Source organism: Panthera tigris, chromosome E1, assembly GCF_018350195.1.
Source record: "Panthera tigris isolate Pti1 chromosome E1, P.tigris_Pti1_mat1.1, whole genome shotgun sequence".
In the NCBI taxonomy this organism is placed as follows: Eukaryota; Metazoa; Chordata; class Mammalia; order Carnivora; family Felidae; genus Panthera; species Panthera tigris.
Window position 1 is genome coordinate 16880903 of NC_056673.1, and position 21503 is coordinate 16902405.

The 21503-nt window shown below is 36.2% G+C and overlaps 1 protein-coding gene across 5 annotated transcripts in view; it reads left to right on the forward strand.

Moving 5' to 3' along the window:
- Nucleotides 1-21503, forward strand: part of SSH2 (slingshot protein phosphatase 2) — a 254643-nt gene that overhangs the window by 85107 nt on the left and 148033 nt on the right. For all 5 annotated transcript variants that reach the window (XM_042966620.1, XM_042966619.1, XM_042966621.1 and 2 more), the window contains one exon: nt 17722-17765. In XM_042966620.1, coding sequence (XP_042822554.1) covers nt 17722-17765 — 44 coding nt within the window. The remainder of the gene's footprint in view (nt 1-17721; nt 17766-21503) is intronic.

A 21503-nucleotide genomic window follows, 5' to 3' on the forward strand; every position in this document is an offset into this window, starting at 1 on the left:
ACTTGCTATTGGATTGTGCATACTGAGTATTCAGTTATGTGATTCCACAAAGCTATTAAAATTGGAAATTTATAAAAATTTATAAAATTCAGTTCGATGGTGCAGTCTGTAGAAGCACTTACTTAAGACTGATGATGCCTGTGTACATGTGTTCACATCATACACAGAGATACAACTGTAAGCCACTATTGATTTTCTTCAAGGCCCAGGTTTTCTTATTGTTGGTCTCTTAGATCTTTCAGGAAATACAGCATGAAAGCATTTTGTCTGCCATCTCAATTTACTTTGATAGTTTGAGAGTTTTTTTTTTTTTAAGTTTATTTTATTTTGAGAGAGAGAGCAAGCAAGCAGGAGAGAGATAGAAAGAAAGAGAGAGAGAGAATCTGAAGCAGGTTCCCCACTGTCAGTGTAGAGCCTGACACAGGGCCTGAACCCACGAACCATAATAAGATTGTGACCTGAGCTGAAATCAAGAGTCAGATGCTTAACTGACTTGAGCCACCCAGGTGCCCCTGGAGGTTTTTTTTTTTTTAATTTTTTTTAACGTTCATTTGTTTATTATTGAGAGAGAAACAGAGCATGAGCATGGGAGGGGCAGAGTGAGGAGGAGACACCAAATCCGAAGCAGGCTCCAGGCTCTGAGCTGTCAGCACAGAGCCCTACGCGGGGCTCAAACTCACAAACTGGGAGATCATGACCTGAGTCAAAGTCGACGCTTAACTGACTGAGTCACCCAGGCGCCCTGAGGGTTTTTTTTTTTTTTTTAATCTACAGAATACTTTATAGCTACTATTTTATTCCATAGTTTCAGTTGACTCTAAGTTGTATCATAGTAGTGTGTAATGTTTCATTTTACCAACACTTAGTTCGTAGCCTTCAGTACTCTTTTCATAGGATATTTAAGGCATTGCTTATCAGGAAAGTTATGTTTTCAAGAAATTGGGAAAGCAATAAATATTTCTTGGTAGTTGCTTCAAAGTGTTTAGTGACCAAGATACTGCTGGCAAATGTCTTTTTAAAACTATTTTTGCTTCCAGGAATTGTTCTTATGGAATTGCTGGTGCTTTTATTTTGTCCTTTGGATTTTTGCCTATAGCAAAAATCTCTTTTGGGACTGTGCTAGTTTCTCAAGAAGAAATATCTAACTAATGACATTGAGAGATAAATGCTTTCAGTTAAACTTATTTGCACTAGAATCTGTAAATAGGGAAAGGGGCTTCCTATCAGGTATACCCATCTTGCCTTTTAATGTTTACCTTTTTTTTCTCCCTTTTCCTCCCCAGCTCTATTCAGTTTGGGGGCAAAATCTAGATCAAAGAATAAGTTACTAATAGATAACATAGGATAATTAGCAAACTATCATCAGAGGCTTCCTGTGGTTACTTGTCTTGATTTTCAGAATTCTGACTATCCAAAGCATCACTAATGAGGTACATTTTGAACTCCCTGCAGATGGAAGAAGAAAAGGATTGCATTGAAAAGTTAGTTTTAATAGTTTCTTCTGTCCTAGGCTGTTAACTAGTGAGTGAGTGGTGGGAGAGATGCATCAGTATTTCCCCAAACTTTAGAGTATAAACATTTTCTACAGTTATCTCAACGTATAAAAAGACCAAGGAGAAAACTTTTTGAGATTTGTGCAAAATGGAAGGGAAAGGTGGATAGGAGCCTTAGGGAAGTAAAAGTGAGGCTGGAGGAGAAAATGGGGAGACATTGTGGAAGTTTTTTTTTTTTTTTTAATATATGAAATTTATTGTCAAATTGGTTTCCATACAACACCCAGTGCTCATCCCAAAAGGTGCCCTCCTCAATACCCATCACCCACCCTCCCCTCCCTCCCACCCCCCATCAACCCTCAGTTTGTTCTCAGTTTTTAACGGTCTCTTATGCTTTGGCTCTCTCCCACTCTAACCTCTTTTTTTTTTTTTTCCTTCCCCTCCCCCATGAGTTTCTGTTAAGTTTCTCAGGATCCACATAAGAGTGAAACCATATGGTATCTGTCTTTCTCTGTATGGCTTATTTCACTTAGCATCACACTCTCCAGTTCCATCCACGTTGCTACAAAGGGCCATATTTCGTTCTTTCTCATTGCCATGTAGTACTCCATTGTGTATATAAACCACAATTTCTTTATCCATTCATCAGTTGATGGACATTTAGGCTTTTTTGTGGAAATATTTAATGAAAAACAATAGATACATAAGAGTGAGTAGCCAAGAAGCTTCTGAGGTGGGTTAGGTAATCTAAAAATTGGCAATACATGATTCTGATGTTTAACAAATTGGTGGGGAAATTCAGGTGACTGAGTGCTTCTCTCTCACAAGATTTTACCTTTTTCTTAAACAATGTTTTGTAATCATGCAGTTCTGTCTAGTTAGACTTATATTAGTGGGGGAGGCACTCTTGTTATAGTTGAGTTGGTAGGTTGTCAAGGTTAATGGGGACTGTGAGTGTAATTAAAAGTTTCCTGCAATAAGTCGCCAATTTTTTTTTCCTCTGTCATTTATTCCCATTAATAAAATAAAGCCAGGAGTGTTTTAACTGTGGAAGACTATTAATAATTGGATTCCTTATGATGTTCACTGTGTTAGCAAGGTTCACTAGCTAGGCCTAACTTATATTAGGAATTAGATTACATTCTGATTTATAACTTCATATTTTTTCTTCATTTCAGTACCTCTGTTTCACTTCAAGTAAGCTTGGAGGCTTTAGGTTTGTTGGTTAAAGTACTCAATCAACTTTTTCACCACTTTTGTTTTTCAAGCCTTTTTTATGGAAACCAAATAAAGTTAAGTGTCCCGCCTGTAGTCTTAGAGGTAGATCAAGAAATCTGATCTGATCTTTTCATATTTATTAATTGACCATACTACCCAGAATTTAACTTATATATTAATTGTTCAATATTAGGCACAAGCTTTATTTTATTTTATCTTATATTATTTTTAAAATTTTTTTCATGTTTATTTATTTTTGAGAGAGAGAGACAGAGACAGAGCTGCAGCAGCAGGGGAGGGGCCAAGAGAGTGGGAGACACAGAATTCGAAGCAGGCTCTAGTCGCTGAGTCATCAGCACAGGGCCCGACGTGAGGCTTGAACTTATGAACAGTGAGACCATGACCTGAGCCAAAGTCGGCCACTTAACTGACTGAGCCACCCAGGCACCCCTATTTTATTTTTAAAGATTTATTTTATTTTGAGAGAGAGAGCATGAGTGGCAGGTGGGGGGAGAGGGAGAATCTTAAGCAGGCTCCACACTCAGCACAGAGCCCTTCACAGGGCTCTGTCTCACAACCCTGGGATCATGACCTGAACCCATATCAAGAATCAGGCACTTGACTGAGCCACCCAGGTGCCCCACAAGCTTTATTTTAGAGTTACACGCAGCAAGCATTGCCTGGCTGGCTCAGTTGGTAGAGCACGTGACTCTTGATCTTGGGGTCAGGAGTTCAAGCCCCACATTGGGTGTAGAACCTATGTAAAAACAAAAAAATAATAATAATACATTACATACATATATACATACATACATACATACATACATACATACATACATACATAAAGTTACACACAGCAGTCCTCTGCAGTGCTCCTCAAATTTTCCACCAGAAGTTTCTCTAACAGCAGAGGGGAGTGAATAGGAAACCCCTAGCTGTCTGGGTATATAGAGTTTAAAGGAGTCTTTATAAGCCTGAGATTTATTTGGATTGTCATGATCTACTTCAAACTTCACATTTATATATCTGTATCTTTGTTACCATAAAAATATTACTTCCCATCAGGGAAAACTGATGCTCTGGGAATATGATTTATATTCATCCTTTGATTTCAGTAATTCCTACCACGTTGAGGCATGACCCTGGGGTACTTCTCTCCTGTTTAAAAAGCATGGCTCTAGAGAAAAAGGACGTTGAATAGGAAAAGTTGTGAACTTGAGTTGAGTTCACATGGCTGTAGCAAGAGTTTAGAAGCTACTGTTCAAAGAGGAAGGAAACGGAGCATATCATTTATTCAGGTAGCCACCTGCCAACAGAGGCTTTTACTAGCTGATGATCTTCCAACTTATTAATTATGTCTCTTTTAAAACAGTGGTTAGACGATGTGTGTAATCTTCTACCTAATATATCAGAAGACATCTAATTAAGAAACGAAAAAGAATAGGAATCTGTACATTCCTCCCATGTTCTACTCCACATTTTTTAGTTTTTTCTGATTATAATACATGATCATTGTAGAAAGTTTAGAGAATATAAATGATCATCAAGAAGAAGGTTACCACTTATAACCACATCCCATAAGAAACCTGCCTTTTTTTCAGTAATCGTTACATTCTGATCATGTTCTCATTTTAAATAGTATAAACTAATGGCTTAATAAAATTCTGTCGTTTAGCAGTCTCTTAATTTACTCAACTTCTCCTGTCTTGATACATTAAAGTGGCTTACAACTTGTTTGTTAAAATGAGTAGTCTGCATTTGGTTTCCTTGTATATAAATAAACCTTTGGGGATATTTCTGATTTTTTTTTTTCACTAGAATACATTTCTAGACATGAAATTATAAGGTAAAAAATATGACCCATTCTAAAGCTGGTAATATAGATTGCTAGAAAGAATGCCCATTTTCATGAATTCTTGACTGTTTTGTGCATTATTATTTATTTTATCTTAAATAATTTAATAGGGAAAATATGGGACAGCATCTTTATTTGAATTTGTGTGTGTGTGTGTGTGTGTGTGTGTGTGTGTGTGTGTGTGTGTTTAATTTCATGCTAACCTTGGGTTTCTGGGTGGCTCAGTTGGTTGAGCACCCAACTCTTGATTTCAGCTTTGGTCATGGTGTCAGGGTCATGAGATCGAGCTTCTCATCAGGCTCCACACTGGGTGAGGAGCCTGCTTGAGATTCTCTTTCTCCCTCTCTCTCTGTCTGCCCCTCCCCCTCTTGCACTCTCAAAAAAAAAAAATTCAAGCTAATCATATTTTAACTTCCTTTCCAGCCCCTTTGTATCTCATTTGTGAATTATCTTTGACTTTTTATTGATTCATTAGAATTCTTTGTTTATTGAAACTGTTAATCCATTGTTTTATATATGGTGAAAATATTTTTCAGTTTGTCATTAGACTTTTCTTTTTTTAATTTACTGCTTTCCTCTGTACATAGATTTTTTTATATTTGAATATATGGCATGGTTTTAAAATGTGTGACCACAAAGGGTGCCTGGCTGGCTTAGTCAGGAGAGCATGCAACTCTTGATCTCTAGGTCATGAGTTTGAGCCCCATGTTGGGTGTAGAAATTACTTAAAATCTTTTTTAAAAATAATAATAAATAAAATGCATGACCACATACTTAGGAACACATATTTAACCACGTGAAGATACTAAAAAATTAATAGGTAAATTTTATGAGACATAATTCATATGTATCAATAAAGATGTTTAACCAAAAAAAACCCCCAAGACACATATTGTGTGCCAGGTACTTGGATATAAAGGTAAAACATAGTCCCTGCCTTCAAAAAGCTCACAGTTTAGTGGGTCTTTCTATACTTTCTATACTTTTATTTTCTGCAAGGGTAATGTAGGTATTACCACTCCCATAAATAGACCCAAGTACATGAAAATATTTAATGTATAATTAAGGGGGGCATCTGGGTGGCTCAGTAGGTTGGGCATCCCACTCCAGCTCAGGTCATGATCTCACGGATTGTGAGTTCGAGCCCTGCATTGGGCTCTGTGCTGACAGCTCAGAGCCTGGAGCCTGCTTCAGATTCTGTGTCTCCCTCTCTCTCTGCCCCTCCCCCACTCACGCCCCATCTCTCTGTCTTTCAAAAATAAATAAACAATTGAAAAAAAAATTTTTTAATTAAGATAGGATTTCTAGTCAGTGGGGGAAAATTGGCCAATAACCAGATAGTACCGAAATAACTGATTAACTATTTTGGGGAAAAATGAAGTTATATTGCTATATATTAAACCATATACCACAAGAAATGATAGTTGAATTAATGAGCTAAATTTTTAGGGAACTCATTAAATATTTAAGTAATATTAGAGAATCTATAAAGAAAAAGATTGTTGGATATGATTTAAAATAAAATAAATAGAATGCATTTCTAAAAGAAGAGGGTGATGATTAGGTCACTGATTCCTAACTGTTATTGCCAACATTGCCCCCATTCATCTTTGTTTCTATCAGAATTCTGTTATGCAAGCCTCTAAAATGATTGGCCATGTGAAAATGTACAATAGGTATGGCTATGAATATTCTTGTGCTGGGAATTACTACTACATTTTTGTATTTAAATTAAAATAGTAAATAATGTTTGAAGACTGAATCTACATTATAGAAAATGGGACACCTTGGTTGAAGGGTCTTTTCCACTATACTTGAGTAGCAGTAGGCAAGCAAAGAGGGGAATGAAGTATATCATAGGCAAAAGGAACAGTATAGCAAAGTCTGAGATTCAAGATGGCCTGGCTTGTTGAAGATAACACCAGAATTTGAGTATAGTAAAATTTACCTGCAGTTGAAATACCTAATACCTGAAACCAAATGTCATTTTTCAAGGAGAAAGAAAATATTTGTGATAATAGCATTGATCAAAAGTGGAAGAAAATTGGGGCACCTTGTCTGGCTCAGTCAATGGACCCTTGATCTTTGGGTCGTGAGTTCAAGCCCCTCATTGGGTGTGGAACCTAGTTAAAATTTAAAAAAATAAAAAAAGAGTGGAAGAAAACTACTTCCAGCTAATAACAGAAAATCGACCTACTACCGCCCTCGTTTCTTTAATGACAGATATTTTGCAAGAGATCAAAACAGAAAAAAGTTTCCCTTTTTTTCCCCCTTCCATATGTTCTGTTCCTTAATTCCACATATGAATGAAATCATGTGGTATTTGTCTTTCTCTGACTGACTTATTTCACTTAGCATAATACTACTCTAGCTTCATCTGTCATGGAAGTGGTATGTGTATACAAAGAAAGCATCTTTCAACTAACATCTTTCTTTTTTTTTTTTTTTTAAATGATCAGATAATGCATGCGTATGACGCATAGTTATGGAGAACCAGACAAATGTTGGGGGGGGGGGGTGGATGGGCTAGATGGGTGATGGGTATTAAGGAAGGCATTTGTGGTGAGCACTGGGTATTGTATGTAAGTGATGAATCACTGAATTCTCCTGAAATCAATAGTGTACTGTATGTTAACTAACTATAATTTAAATAAAAAATTGAAAAAAATAATAGAAAAAAAAACAGAAAAAATGTTTATGTACTTTGCAGAATCTAGCCTTAGCATCTAAAAAGTTTGATGGAATTCTCAACCCTTTTATTTAGATGTTAATATTCATGCTATGTTAGTGAGACCTGAGGACTCCCACTAACACCCCTATATGACAGCTACTCAGCCTGCTGAGTCAAATGTACATAAAAGATCCTCTATCTGGTGACCTCACCTCACTCTGACTTCAAAGGAATGAGTCCCTAAAACCAAGCACATCCCCAGTTGACCAAAAGGAGAACCTAGATTGAAATCACAGTCCAGATAATATACACATTGTTGGGCATTGGCTTGAGCGGTGGTTAGGATGTGCCTGAGATGGGAGGGGAAGATCGAAGTAAGGTAGTCAGTGATGAGTCCTGCTGTTGGCATTCCAGTTACGTTACAATGTATGATGAGCACATGCGCCTGTCACCTAAGCTAGATTCCCAAGGTAGAACTTTTCCACTGGTCCAATTTGCAATTAAGAAGCATTTCACACCACACAAAACTATTCTGTGAAACATTTATATGCTAGCTAAAGGCTCTGTTCAAGGTTAAAAGCACTGAAAATGGTCTTTACACAACACAAGACATTTTCTCTTAATATTTTCTGTGGAGGCAATTTTGCCAGTTAACCACAGAATAAGCTTTGACTTGTCTGCCCTCTAGTGGAGATCTGTGGTTAAACTGAGTAGTGTCTTCTGGCTTTAGGAAAAGGACCTCATTTTTCGTAATTGGCTTTCCAAATTTTAGCCTGTTTCCTTAAAAGAATTTTATTACCACCAAAGCAATATATTTAGGATTTTGTTCCGTTTTCTAAGTTGCTGATAAATACCTTCCCTAGCTTCCCCAGCTTCCCCATAGGATCAGGCCTAGATCCCTGCCCTTTGCAACTTTGCAACTCACATCAAGGCAAGCCCTGGGTTTCAACTCAGCTGGTCAGCTCACCAGCACCCCAATGTGTCAGACATATTCCTGCTTTCCTTCCTTTTGTTCATGTCTCAGATGCCCTGTCAGTCTCTGTGCCTCTTCAGATCTTACGCTTCCTTCAATATTGGACTCATAGCTCACTTGTTCCTATGAACAGTATACCACCATATCTCCTGAACTTCTGTGAAATGTACTCACTGTGCCATGCATTTATACCGTAAATTTTGGATCCACTCTTCAAATATAATAATAACCTTATCTCTTCAGGAAGATAAACTCCTTGACTATGGTACTGTCTCACACTTCCTTTTTTCTCCTGTGGACTCCAGCAGCTTTTAGTGAATATGTTGATTTTTTATTTCCCCGAAGATATCCCAGATCCTCACTCTATCCCTTCCCCTATTGGTGGCTGAATAGCTAATTGTCTAGATTTAAATATGAATACTCGGAAAATAGTAATGCATTTTCCCCTATCAAACTAGTCTTAGCAGTACATCAATGTCTTAAATATTCCAATTTCTAGCACTGGGTGTTGTATGGAAACCAATTTGACAATAAATTTCATATTTAAAAAAATTCTTATTTCTTTTTGGTCAGAGCCATTAACTGTATTTATCAACTCCTCAGTTCGAAAATGACTTTGGAAAATTTGAAATAATTATGCTGTTAGTTTAGTAATATTTGGCAGGTAATCCGTGTTCCTTCATTACCCTTCTGCCTGTGTTTTTGGACAGCTTGCTTGCTAGCTTGCTTGCTTTTTTGAAGTATAGTTGGCATATTTTATTACTTTCAGATATATAACATAATGATTCCACAGTTATATACATTATGAAATGCTCACCAGATAAGTGTAGTTACCATTTGTCACCATACAAGGTTATTACAATGTTATTGACTATGTTCCCTATGCCGTACTTTACATCCCTGTGATTTATTTTATAACTAGAAGTTTGTACTTCTTAATTCTCTTCACCTATTTCATGAATCACCCACCCCCCGCCCCCCATCCCTCTGGCAACCACTAGGGTTTTTTTCTATATTTATGAGTCTATTTCTCTTTTTGGTTTTTTGTTGTTGCTGTTGTTGCTTATTTGTTTGTTTTGTTTTGTTTTTTAGATTCCTCATATAAGTGAAATCATATGGTATTTATCTTTCTCTGCCTGATTTATTTAGCATAATACCCTCTAGGTCCATCCATGTTGTTGCAAATGGCAAGATCTCCTTTGTTGCGGCTGAGTAATACTCCATTTTCCATTTATATCACATCTTCTTTATGTATTTGTCTACTTTTGGACACTTAGGTTGCTTCCATATCTTGGTTATTATAAATAGCACTGCAATACACATAGGGCTGCATTTATCTTTTTGAATTAGTGTTTTCATTTTTCTGGATAAATGCCCAAAAGTGGGATTACTGGATTATATAGTACTTATATTTGTAGTTTTTTGAGGAACCTCGATACTGTTTTTCAGAGTGGTTGCATCAGTTGACATTCCTACCAACAGTGCATGAGGGTTCCCTTTTCTACACATCTTTGCTAACATTTATTTCTTATCTTTTTGGTACTAGCCATTCTGACTGGCGTGAGGTGATATCTCATTGTGGTTGTGATTTGCAATTCCCTGATGATGAGTGACGTTGAGCATCTTTTCATGTATCTGTTGGTCATCTATAAGTCTTTAGAAAAATGTCTATGCAGGTCCTCTGCCCATTTTTTAATCATATTAGTTTGGAGTGTTGAGTTCTGTGAGTTATTTACGTATTTTGGATATTAACCCCTTATTGGTTATATTATTTACAAATATCTTCTTCCATTCAGGAGGTTGCCTTTTCATTTTGTTGATGATTTCCTTTGCTGTGCAAAAGCCTTTTAGTTTTATATAGTCCCAACTGTTTATTTTTATTTTCCTTGCATTGGATGACATATCTAGAAAAATATTGCTAAGGTTGATGTCTTAGAGATTATTGCCTCTTTTAGGAGTTTTATGGTTTCAGGTCAGGTCTTACATTTAAGTCTTTAATCCATTTTGAAATATTTTTGTGTATGGTGCAGGAAAGCTCTAGTTTCATTATTTTGCATGTAGCTGTTCAGTTTTGCCAATACCATTTATTGAAGGGACTGTCTTTTCCCATTGTATATTGTTGCCTCCTTTGTTGTAGGAGTACATTGAGCATAAAGTGTGGGTTTATTTCTGGGTTATCAGTTCTTTTCCAGTGATCTATGTGTCTGTTTTTATGCCAGTACCATACCGTTTTGATTACTATAGCATTGTAGTATAGTTTGAAATCAGATACTGCTTGATCTCTACCCAATTTTAAGTACTCATCTTGGATTGACAAACCAAGGATATGACCAATAATTTAATGGAGATGAAGCACATAATATATTGAAGTTAGCCCCAAGGCTTATTCCTAATTCTGCCACTTAGTGGTTATGATACCTTGGGCAATATTTATTAATTCATATAATATCTGCTAAGCATATGACTGCCACTATGCAAACACAGTCCTGCCCTTGCAGACTTTCAGTCTAGGAAGGGGGACAATAGATCCTGTTGGAGAGCTAAGTGCCCATCACCACTGATCTCCCTTGTAACTAGCACAGTTACCTTGAGGGAGTAGTAGCTATGTGTATCCCAGGCTTTAAAATGTTTTTCCAATTGTTTAAGACAAAGATTTTCAATCTTAACTGTTTGTTAGTTATCTATGAAGCTTTTAAAATGTACAGATTCTGGGGTACCTGGGTGGTTCAGTCAGTTGAGCATCAGACTTCGGCTCAGGTCATGATCTCATGGTCCATGAGTTTGAGCCCCACATCGGGCTCGCTGCTGTTAGTGCAGAGCCTGCTTCAGATCCTCTGTCCCTGTCTCTCTGCCCCTTCCCCACTTGTGCCCCCGCACTCTCAACCAAACGTTAAAAAAATAAATAGAATGTATACATTCTTAAGTCCCACACCTCATGATGTACTGGTAATTGTTTAAAAAACTTTTCTCTGGGTGGGGGCTGACTTGCAGCACTTGCTGATTTTCCTGGTAAATACTCCCACCATGGCCAATTTCAGGCTACCAATGTGAGTGTCACAAGATTCCTAAAAATCTAACAACTGGCTCATCATTCACTGCCATGATGATTGTAATATTAATCTAAAAAAGAAAGAAAAAAATGTTGAGGATCTTGTGTTAGAAACACTACTCTGGGGGCAGCTGGGTGGCTCAGTTGGTTGAGCATCTGACTTCAGCTTGGGCCATGATCTCATGGTTTGTGGGTTCAAACCCCAGGTCAAACTCAGTGCTGACAACTTGCAACCTGGAGCCTGCTTCAGATCCTGTGTCTCCTTCTCTCTCTCTCTCTCTCTCTCTCTCTCTCTCTCTCTGCCCCTCCCCCACTCACGTGTTCTCCCTCTCCCTCCCTCCCTCCCTCCCCCCCCTCTCAAAACTAAACTTAAAAAAAAAAAAAAACGAAACAAAAGAAATACTACTCTGACTTGCTTTTTTGTGTGTGCCAAAAGAAATTTTCCACTCCTTTGGCACTATTTTAAAGTGTTGAAGTCATAGAAAAATGACAGAGGATATTATTTTATTTTAAGTCCTGAAAAAAGAAATGCTTTCTTTTATGGCTCACTCCCTAACCCCTGACTCTGGATGTAGGTATTAATGTCAGATTCTTAGATTACAGGAAGCTTGGTTGTAACAGAAAGATAGACGTGAGTTCAAATCCTAACTATACCATTTATTGGCATCATGACTTTGAACACGTCCCACTATGGTGCATATTAAATAAAATAACATGTAAAGCACTTGAGCCATAGTGATGCTCAATAAATGCTAGTTCTCCTCTGCAGATGTAACTAGTTTTGGCTCTGTGTGCCCCCTAAGAAGCACCAAGGGTATTTTTGTTTTTTCCTTCTCCACATACTTTCACAAAAATTCCCTTAGAAAAATCCACCAAAGAACTGAAAATAATTTGAATTATCTCCCTATTGGTCTGCTCATTTTAGGTATGAGGATAAGAGTGTGAAGCTAGCAATAGGCTAGTAATACACTCCTGGTAAGAGTATAAATCAGCACAACCATCTTGGAAAATAATTTGGCAGTATCTTGTAAATGTTAACCTTTGTTTACTATGTGACCCTGCAATTCCAATCCCTGGTACACTCCTATACATGTAGACCAAAAGACATTTACAAGAATGTTTATAGCGGCATGATTGATGTCACCAAAAATTGGAAACAATCTATCTAAGTATTTTACACCAGTAAAAATGAACTATGGCTATATGTAATAAGTAAATGAATCTTGTTAGCATAATACTTAGTGTTAAAAAGCATATTGGGAAGACCACATACATATAATACAATATTTAAAGGTCTCTTTTTAAAATGTGTATTTATTTATTTATTTTGAGAGAGAGTGCTTGTGCACATGAGCAGGGGGACAGGCAGAGAGACAGGATGACAGAGAATCCCAGGCAGGCTCTACGCTGTCAGAACAGAGCCTGATGCAGGGCTCAAACACATTAACTATGAGATCATGACCTGAGCCAAAATCAAAAGTCAGATGCTTAACCAACTGAGCCACCCAGGCTCAGTTTAAAAATTTAAACATTGGGGCCAATTTTTAAATCTCTTAATCAAAACTAAATAATACATTGTTTAAGAATATAGACATGGGGCACCTGGCTGGCTCAGTCTTTGGAGCATGTGACTTTGATCTCAGGGTTGTGAGTTCAAGCCCCACGTTGGGTGTAGAGATTACTTAAAAATAAAATCTTGAATACAATGGAATACTACTTGGCAATGAGAAAGAATGAAATCCTGCCATTTGCAGCAACGTGGATGGAACTGGAGGGTATTATGCTAAGTAAAACAAGTTAGAGGAAGAAAGATATCATATGTTTTAACTCTTATGCGGAACTTGAGAAACTTAACAGAAGACCATGGGGGAAGGGAAGGAGAAAAAAATAGTTACAGAGAGGGAGGGAGGCAAACCATAAGAGACTCTTAAATATAGAGAACTGAGGGTTGATGGAGGTGTGGCGGGGGAGAGGGGAAAATGGGTGATGGGCATCAAGGAGGGCACTTGTTGGGATGAGCACTGGGTGTTGTATGTAAGCGATGAATCATGGGAATCTTCCCCCAAAACCAGGAGCACACTGTATACACTGTATGTTAGCCAACGTGACAATAAATTATATTAGAAAATAAAAATAAAAAAATCTTGAAAAAGAATGAATACAGACATGTAATTTAAAAAAACAATGGAATAAAAAAAATAATGAAAAGAGGTAGAACCAATAAAGTAAATTAAGGGACGCCTGGGTGGCTCAGTTGGTTGAACGTCCAACTTCACCTCAGGTCATGATCTTGCGGTCTGTGAGTTCCAGCCCCACTCAGGCTCTGTGCTGACAGCTCAGAGCCTGGAACCTGTTTCGGATTCTGTGTCTCCCTCTCTCTCTGCCCCTCCCCCGCTCATGCTTCGTCTCTCTCTCTCTCTCTCTCTCTCTCTCACTCTCTCTCTCTCTCTCTCTCTCTCTCTGTCAAAAATAAATAAACATTAAAAAAAATTAAAAAATAAATAAAAATAAAGTAAATTAAAATGAAATTCTAAAAAATATTCAAATAACATAAAAGAAGACAGAAAAAGAGTAACAAAGGAATAAAAAGGTAGATGACAAACAAAATAAACAGTAACATTGTAGACCCAAATCTAACTATATCAAATTACATTAAATGTAAATGAACAAAACACTACAATTAAAAGGCAAAGGGGCACCCAGGTGGCTCAGTCAGTTAAGTGTCTCACTTTGGCTCAGGTCATGATCTCATAGTTTGTGAGTTTGTGCCCCACGTTAGGCACTGTGCTGACAGCTTGGAGCATGGAACCTGCTTTGCATTCTGTGTCTCCCTCTCTCTCTGTCCCTTTCACACTTGTGCTCTGCCTCTCTGTCTCTCAAAAATAAATAAACATTAAAAAAAAGTTTTTAAGAAAAAATAAAAGGCAAAGATTGTCACAATGAATGAAATAAAAATAAAGCAAGATACAACTATATTTTGTTTATGAGACATTCATTAAAATATAAAGTGATTGAAAAATATGTCTTGCAAACAGAGCATAAATAAGTGAGCATAAATATGCTCAACATAGTGAGCATAAATAAGTCTGTAGTGGCTCTATTAATATCAGATAAAATAGCTTTCAAGACAAAAAATCTTATAGAAAATAAAGCCATCTTGAAAAAGAAGAATCAAGTTAGAGGATTTATATTTCCTTCAAAACGTACTATAAAGTACAGTAATCAGGATAATGTGGTCCTGGCATAAACATTGACAAATAGATCAATGGAACAGAATAAAGAACCCAGAAGTAGAGATCACCTGTACAGTCATTTGATTTTTTACAAAGGAGCCAAGTAATCCATGGGAAAGGAAAGTCATAAACAAATGGTACTTAAAACTGGATATCCATGTGGAAAAATATGAACCTCACTCCTCACCTCTACCTCACATCATATACAAATATTTATTTCAGCATGAGTTATAGACCTTATATATAAAACCATAAAGCTTTTATTTAAAAAATATGGTAGAGTGGCACCTGGATTGCTCAGTCAGTAGAGCGCATGACTCTTGATCTCAGGTTTATGAGTTCAAGCTCCATGTTGGGTGGAGAGATGACTTAAAATTTTTTTTAATCTTAAAAAAAATATGGTAGAGTATTTTTGTGACTAAAGGCTAAGCAAAAGTTTCTAAGGACATGGAAAACAATAACCATTGGAGAAGAAAATTGCTAATTAAACTGTAATTGCTACTTTCATACGTTGTTGATGAGTGTAAAGTGTTAGAATCTCTTTGGGAAAAGGCCTGCACTTTCCTATAAAACTGTGCATGCATCTATCCCATTACCCAGGAGAAACAAAAACATATCTCTACCAAAACCCCACAAAGGAATGCATATAGCAGCTTTATTCATAATGGACAAAAATTCAAACACCCGAAGCATATATATCAATAGGAGATGAATAAACAAACTGGTGAATTCATGGAATCCTCAGGAGTAAAAAGAAATGAACTCCTGTTAAATGCAACATGGATGAATCTTAAAACATAATGCTGCATAAAAGAAGCTTCACACAAGACAGTACATACTATATGATTTTATTTATATGAACAGTGGAATCATATAAATGGAATCATATGCTATGTACTAATTTGGGAGGAAAAGTTTGTAGAAAAATCAGAAGAGTAGTTGCCTCTAGGAGTAGGTGGTACCAGGTGTTGACTGAGAAGAGGCCCAAGAAAAATTTCTGAAGTGATAAAAATGTTTCATTTCTTGATAGAAGTTTGGGTTACACAGATACATAAATTTTCAAAACTCATTGAATGATGCACTTAAGATTTGTGCATTTCATTGTGTATAAATTTTACCGTAAAAGAAAAAAAACTATAATACTGAATTCTAATTAATTATACACATTTAAGGACAAATATACTGATGTCTGTATCCTGCTTTGAAGATGGATTGATGGATGGGCAGAAAAATAATATGTAATAAAGCAAGTATATAAAATATTAATGGTAGAATACATATATATGTATATATGTATATATGTATATATGTATATATATATATATATGATGAATATACAGATTCACTACAAGAACTTTCAACCTTTCTGTATGTTTGAATTTTTTTATAGTAGAGTGAGAGCAAGAAAATGATAATTAAAATTCAAGATAGTAGTCACATCGGGAGAGGATAGGAATGGGAGATAGCTAATAAGCACAGAGATGCAAAGGGATTGATACTGTTTTAGCTCTTAAGTGGAATGGTATTCACAGGTATTCATTATCTTATTGCACCTCGTAACTTACATTTATCTTAAATATAACCTTTGTATAATTGTTCATATAATTAAAAATATGATAAGAATATATCAGAAGTTGAGCTTTATTAACCAGTAATAATAATGAAGCACTATTCGAAAAATGAGATTACAGGAAATCATTTCTATTGATTATAGTTCCTTTGGGAGTCAAAATCTAACATTTACATTTGCTTATCTGAATCTTTTCACTTGGTTTCTGGGTTCTGACTATTGACTCTAGAGATAATCAGTTCTTTTCCTGTGACACCTTTCTTTTCAATCCCTAAAGGGAATACTTCTGAACCTAAAACCTCCCCTACAGCAAATAGTTGAGCGCACTATGACATTTAATCTGTCTTCCCTCTTTGCTGTGTTCTTCCCTTTGTGGAAAATAATAGGCATGCCTGAAATCAATAATGAAAATAAAATGGGAATAAAAATTGTAGAGTTTTAAATTATAGTAGCTGCTCAGGAATGGAGACAGAATGATAACAGAGGTGAATGGAGATAGTTCCATAAACTCAAAAATGTAGGTGGCTCATTGGCAGACAGTACACATACTGCTTGAAATTCAGCAAAAGTGAATTTTTTTTTATGTTTGCCAAATAGAGCAAAAGTGACCAAAAAACAAATGTAAAATGTCAGGGAGCAAATTTAAAGAAACATTTAGCGCCTTAGTATTATTATTTCTTACATCTTTTCTCACTTTTCCTTTATGTCAATATTCTTGTGTCCATGAAAATCTGTATAATAACTTGTAAGTCCTGACCTAGGCCAGGGAGGGGTAAGCTTTTACAATGTGTTGGGAGGCAGTATTTTTATTAGTTTTAATTCTACTTCACCATGTGAATTTCCTTAAACAACTTATTTATTTCTACTTTCTGGATTTCATTTTCTTCATCTGTAAAATCCATATTTCATTGAGTCTAATTGCCATGTTATAACACCCTCAACTATTTTATGTGCTACTAAGAAAACTAAACATTGTAATTAAACAATGATTCAGTACTTTTTTATTGATTGAAGATACTTATCCTAAGCTGTGTGTGTGTGTGTGTGTGTGTGTGTGTGTGTGTGTGTGTGTGTGTGTGTGTTAGAATTCATGAGAAATATAGTACCATCAACCTTTTAGAACTTATAAATAAGTCAATATACTTAAAGTGTTGAGCAAGGTGCCTGGCACATGATAAATACTCAATAAGTAGTAACCATTGTGTTGATGGTGATACTGTTGGTGATTTGATCATGAGCATTTTGTGAAGTGGTGCTCATTGTTTAGGTTGTTCTTTGGGGATCAGAATTATTAATAGGTCATCTTGATGAGATTTGCTGATAGTAATCAGAATGCCCACTTATTTTGAATTTGAAGTAACATAACAATAGCATAACATCTTTAGTTGGTTTTCAGAGGTATAGTTCTTTTAATTGTTAGTATTTTGTTATCAATGAAATTTGTAAAACTATTGTTGAAGTTTCCTCCAGAAATAAATTCTGATACATATCAACCTTCTGGGGTGGTTGAAGTTGCTATTTATGGAGAGAATTCGTTGAAGTGCACAAGGTGAATGAGATGCTCCTACATACAAAGCTTAGTAAAATTGCATTGTTGATATTATGATATGAGACCTCAGGTTTTAAATAATTTTTTTATCATTTTTCCTGTTTATGCAGGAGGCAGACAGTGGGGAGGAGGAATGCCGGTCACAGCCCAGGAGGTATGTTTGTTTATTATATTCTATAGCATTTCTGTACTTAATTAAATTAATTCTCTACTTAATTAAATAAACACTAAAAAAAAGAATCCAGTTACCGACTCAAAGATTTAAAATGGCAGATTGTGGGGCGCCTGGGTGGCTCAGTCGGTTAAGCAGCCGACTTCGGCTCAGGTCATGATCTCGCGGTCAGTGAGTTCCAGGCCCGCGTCAGGCTCTGTGCTGACTGCTCAGAGCCTGGAGCCTGTTTCAGATTCTGTGTCTCCCTCTCTCTCTGACCCTCCCCCGTTCATGCTCTGTCTCTCTCTGTCTCAAAAATAAATGTTAAAAATAAATAAATAAATAAAATAAAATAAAATAAAATAAAATGGCAGATTGTATTATGTTGTATACATGAATCTGATAGAATGTTGTATGTCAATGATACGTACATACATACAATGGTAGATTGCTTTAAGAAAGTGCAGATATGCCAATATTAGCCCAGTTTTGACTCAAGTCTCCAGAACTGTCTTGAGTAATAAAAAAGTACGTTTTTATTGCCTTTTAGGACACTATCAACTGAACATTTCAGCCTTCAGTTTTGTACTTAGGTTTGTCATTCATTTTGATAGATAATTTGAATCCTTATAGATTGGTCAGTATTTCACTTCCTAAATACAAATCTTAAATACAATGAATATAATGAATACTCACGGAGTAGCGGGCATGTGGTTAAAAGGGTACCAATACCTACTGCCATTAAAAGAAAAAAATTATGAGAGATTATTATCTCCTTTAAATGGTTTTATAAAACAACTTTTTTCCACAAGAAATAGTCCTGGTAAGTTCTAAATGTTTATCAAACTTGGGGCACCTGGGTGACTCAATTGGTTAGGTTTCCAACTTCAGCTCCAGTCACAATCTCGCAGTTTGTGGGTTTGAGCCCCACATTGGGCTCGGTGCTGACAGCTCAGAGCCTGGAGCCTGCTTCAGATCTGCTTCTCCCTCTCTCTCTGCCCCTCCCCTGCTCACTCACGTGCACACATGCTCTCTCTCTCTCTCTCTCTCTCAAAAATAAAATAAAACATTAAAAAAATTAAAAGGAAAAATAAAAATAAAAAAAATAAATGTTACCAAACTTGTATCCTCTGAACTCAATCACATGAACCATTCTGCACAATACAGAGAATGGATACAATAAGCATGCTCAATGTGGAGAAACTGGCTAAAGGGAATGCTTCCTTAATGATGAATTATCAGGGGTTTGTTGATGTTTACCCCTCTTGTAAACTATAACTTTATATAAAAAGTTTCTTTCATCAGTAACTGAGGTTTATTGACAATATTTTTCTGTGTTGGTTAGCATAAAAAAAATTGGCTTGAAGCTTAATTTCTTACTTTCTCTTAGGGAAAATCTGACAGTGATGTGTCACTCTTTTGCATAGGGCTAAGGGATACAAACCCAGAAAAAATTTTAGCTGAAATTACCAGAGGCACTACAGAGGCATCATAAGCTTATTCCCATTAGAGTTAAAAAAAGATTCCAAAAGATTCTGAAATTTTCTAGTAGGCCAAATGTAAAGATCTTTGGGTTAATTTTCAGCTTTACGTATCGACTTGGCATCTACTGGGATAATTGTTGTTCCAAAAATTACATAATGATGAGGCAATGAAAGTTTATTCTCATTCACAACACTGAATTGTCAAGCCATTAGGAACCATACAGACCACTGTTTTTAAAGTTGTTGGCAATAAATCATTAATATGACTAGCAGAGGGTTTTTGTAGACTTCTATTAATAAGAAAAAAGATGATTTAAGAAATGATACAAAAAACAGTGTGGAGGTTCCTGAAAAAATTAAAAATAGACCTACGCTATGACCCAGCAGTAACACTGCTAGGAATTTACCCAAAGGATACAGTACTGATGCATAGGGGCCCTTGTACCCCAATGTTTATAGCAGCACTCTCAACAATAGCCAAATTATGGAAAGAGTCTAATGTCCATCAACTGATGAATGGATAAAGAAATTGTGGTTTATATACACAATGGAGTACTATGTGGCAAGGAGAAAGAATGAAATATGGCCCTTTGTAGCAACGTGGATGGAACTGGAGAGTGTTATGCTAAGTGAAATAAGCCATGCAGAGAAAGACAGATACCATATGGTTTCACTCTTAGGTGGATCCTGAGAAACTTAACAGAAACCCATGGGGGAGGGGAAGGAAAAAAAAAAAAAAGAGGTTAGAGTGGGAGAGAGCCAAAGCATAAGAGACTGTTAAAAACTGAGAACAAACTGAGAGTTGTTGGGGGTTGGGAGGGAGGGGAGGGTGGGTGATGGGTATTGAAGAGGGCATCTTTTGGGATGAGCACTGGGTGTTGTATGGAAACCAATTTGACAATAAATTTCATATATTAAAAAAAAAGAAATGATACAAATAATAAGAAGAAATGAATGAAATAAGAAATAGAAATAATAAATGAAGAAAAACCTGGTAGCACCCATTTTTAAAAATAAAAATTTACTTGTTTATTGCAATTTCTCACATTCAGTATGTTTCCCAGGCTATTTCTAAATCTAATTGCTTTAGTCTTACTCAAAGAAAAGAAACTTCTTAAGTGCCACTTGAATGCCCCTTATAGCTAGAGGTGTGTAAAAAGTTGATTTTTTTGTATGCTTGACCACTACAGATTATTCTGGCATTCTTCACCACTTACCACAGAATAAACCAGCATTGAGTTAGCATCATTTCACTGAGCATGCCTGAACTCATCTTTACAAGTTTGCAGATTCAATTCTGGTTTGTAGTAGAGAATTGAATAGTAAGTAGCATATTATTAAAACTAATGCAGCTCCAGGTAATAAAAAAAGATGTTGTATTCATTATCTCTTTTATTTATTTATTTTTATTTTAGAGAGAGAGAGGGAGCACATGTGAGAGGGGTGGGGGGGCAGAGGAGAGAGAGAGAGAGAGAGAGAGAGAGAGAGAGAGAGAGAATCTCCATGCTGAGCATGGAACCTGACATGGGGCTCAATCCCACAACTCTGGGATCATGACCTGAGCTGAAATCAAGAGTCAGACACTCAACCAACTGAGCCTCCCAGGTGCCCCTAATTATCTCTTATTTTATCCAAATGCCATTTATTGGGAAATTCATAAGTTAAAAGTAGTAGTTTAATATAACCAACCCAAACTATGAAGGCTTAAAAACCAGTGTTCACAGACAACAACAAAAACAGATAAATTAGGCTACATCAAAATTTTTGCAAATCATATAGCTGATAAGGAGTCAATGTCCAGAATATATAAAGAACTCTTACAACTCAACCACCACCACCACCACAACAACAAAAACAAAAACAAAAACAAAAACAACCTGTCTTATTCAGCTCAGGCTCCTATAACAAAATACCATAGACTGAGTGGCTTAAACAGAAGGAATTTATTTCTTACAATTCTGGAGGCAGGGAAATCCAAGATCAACGTGCTGGGAGATTCAGTTCCTGGTGAGAGCAGGTCTCACATTTAGGTGTATAATCCATTTTGAGTTTATTTTTGTATATGGTGTAAAAAAAAAATTGGTTCAGTTTCATTCTTTTGCATGTAGCTGTCCAGTTTTCCCAATACTATTTAATAAAAAGATTGTCATTTTTTTATTGCATATTCTTTGTCAAAAATTAATTGTATAATTGTAGATTTATTTCTAGACTCTCTTCTGTTCAATTGAACTATGTGTCTGTTTTTATGCCAATATTA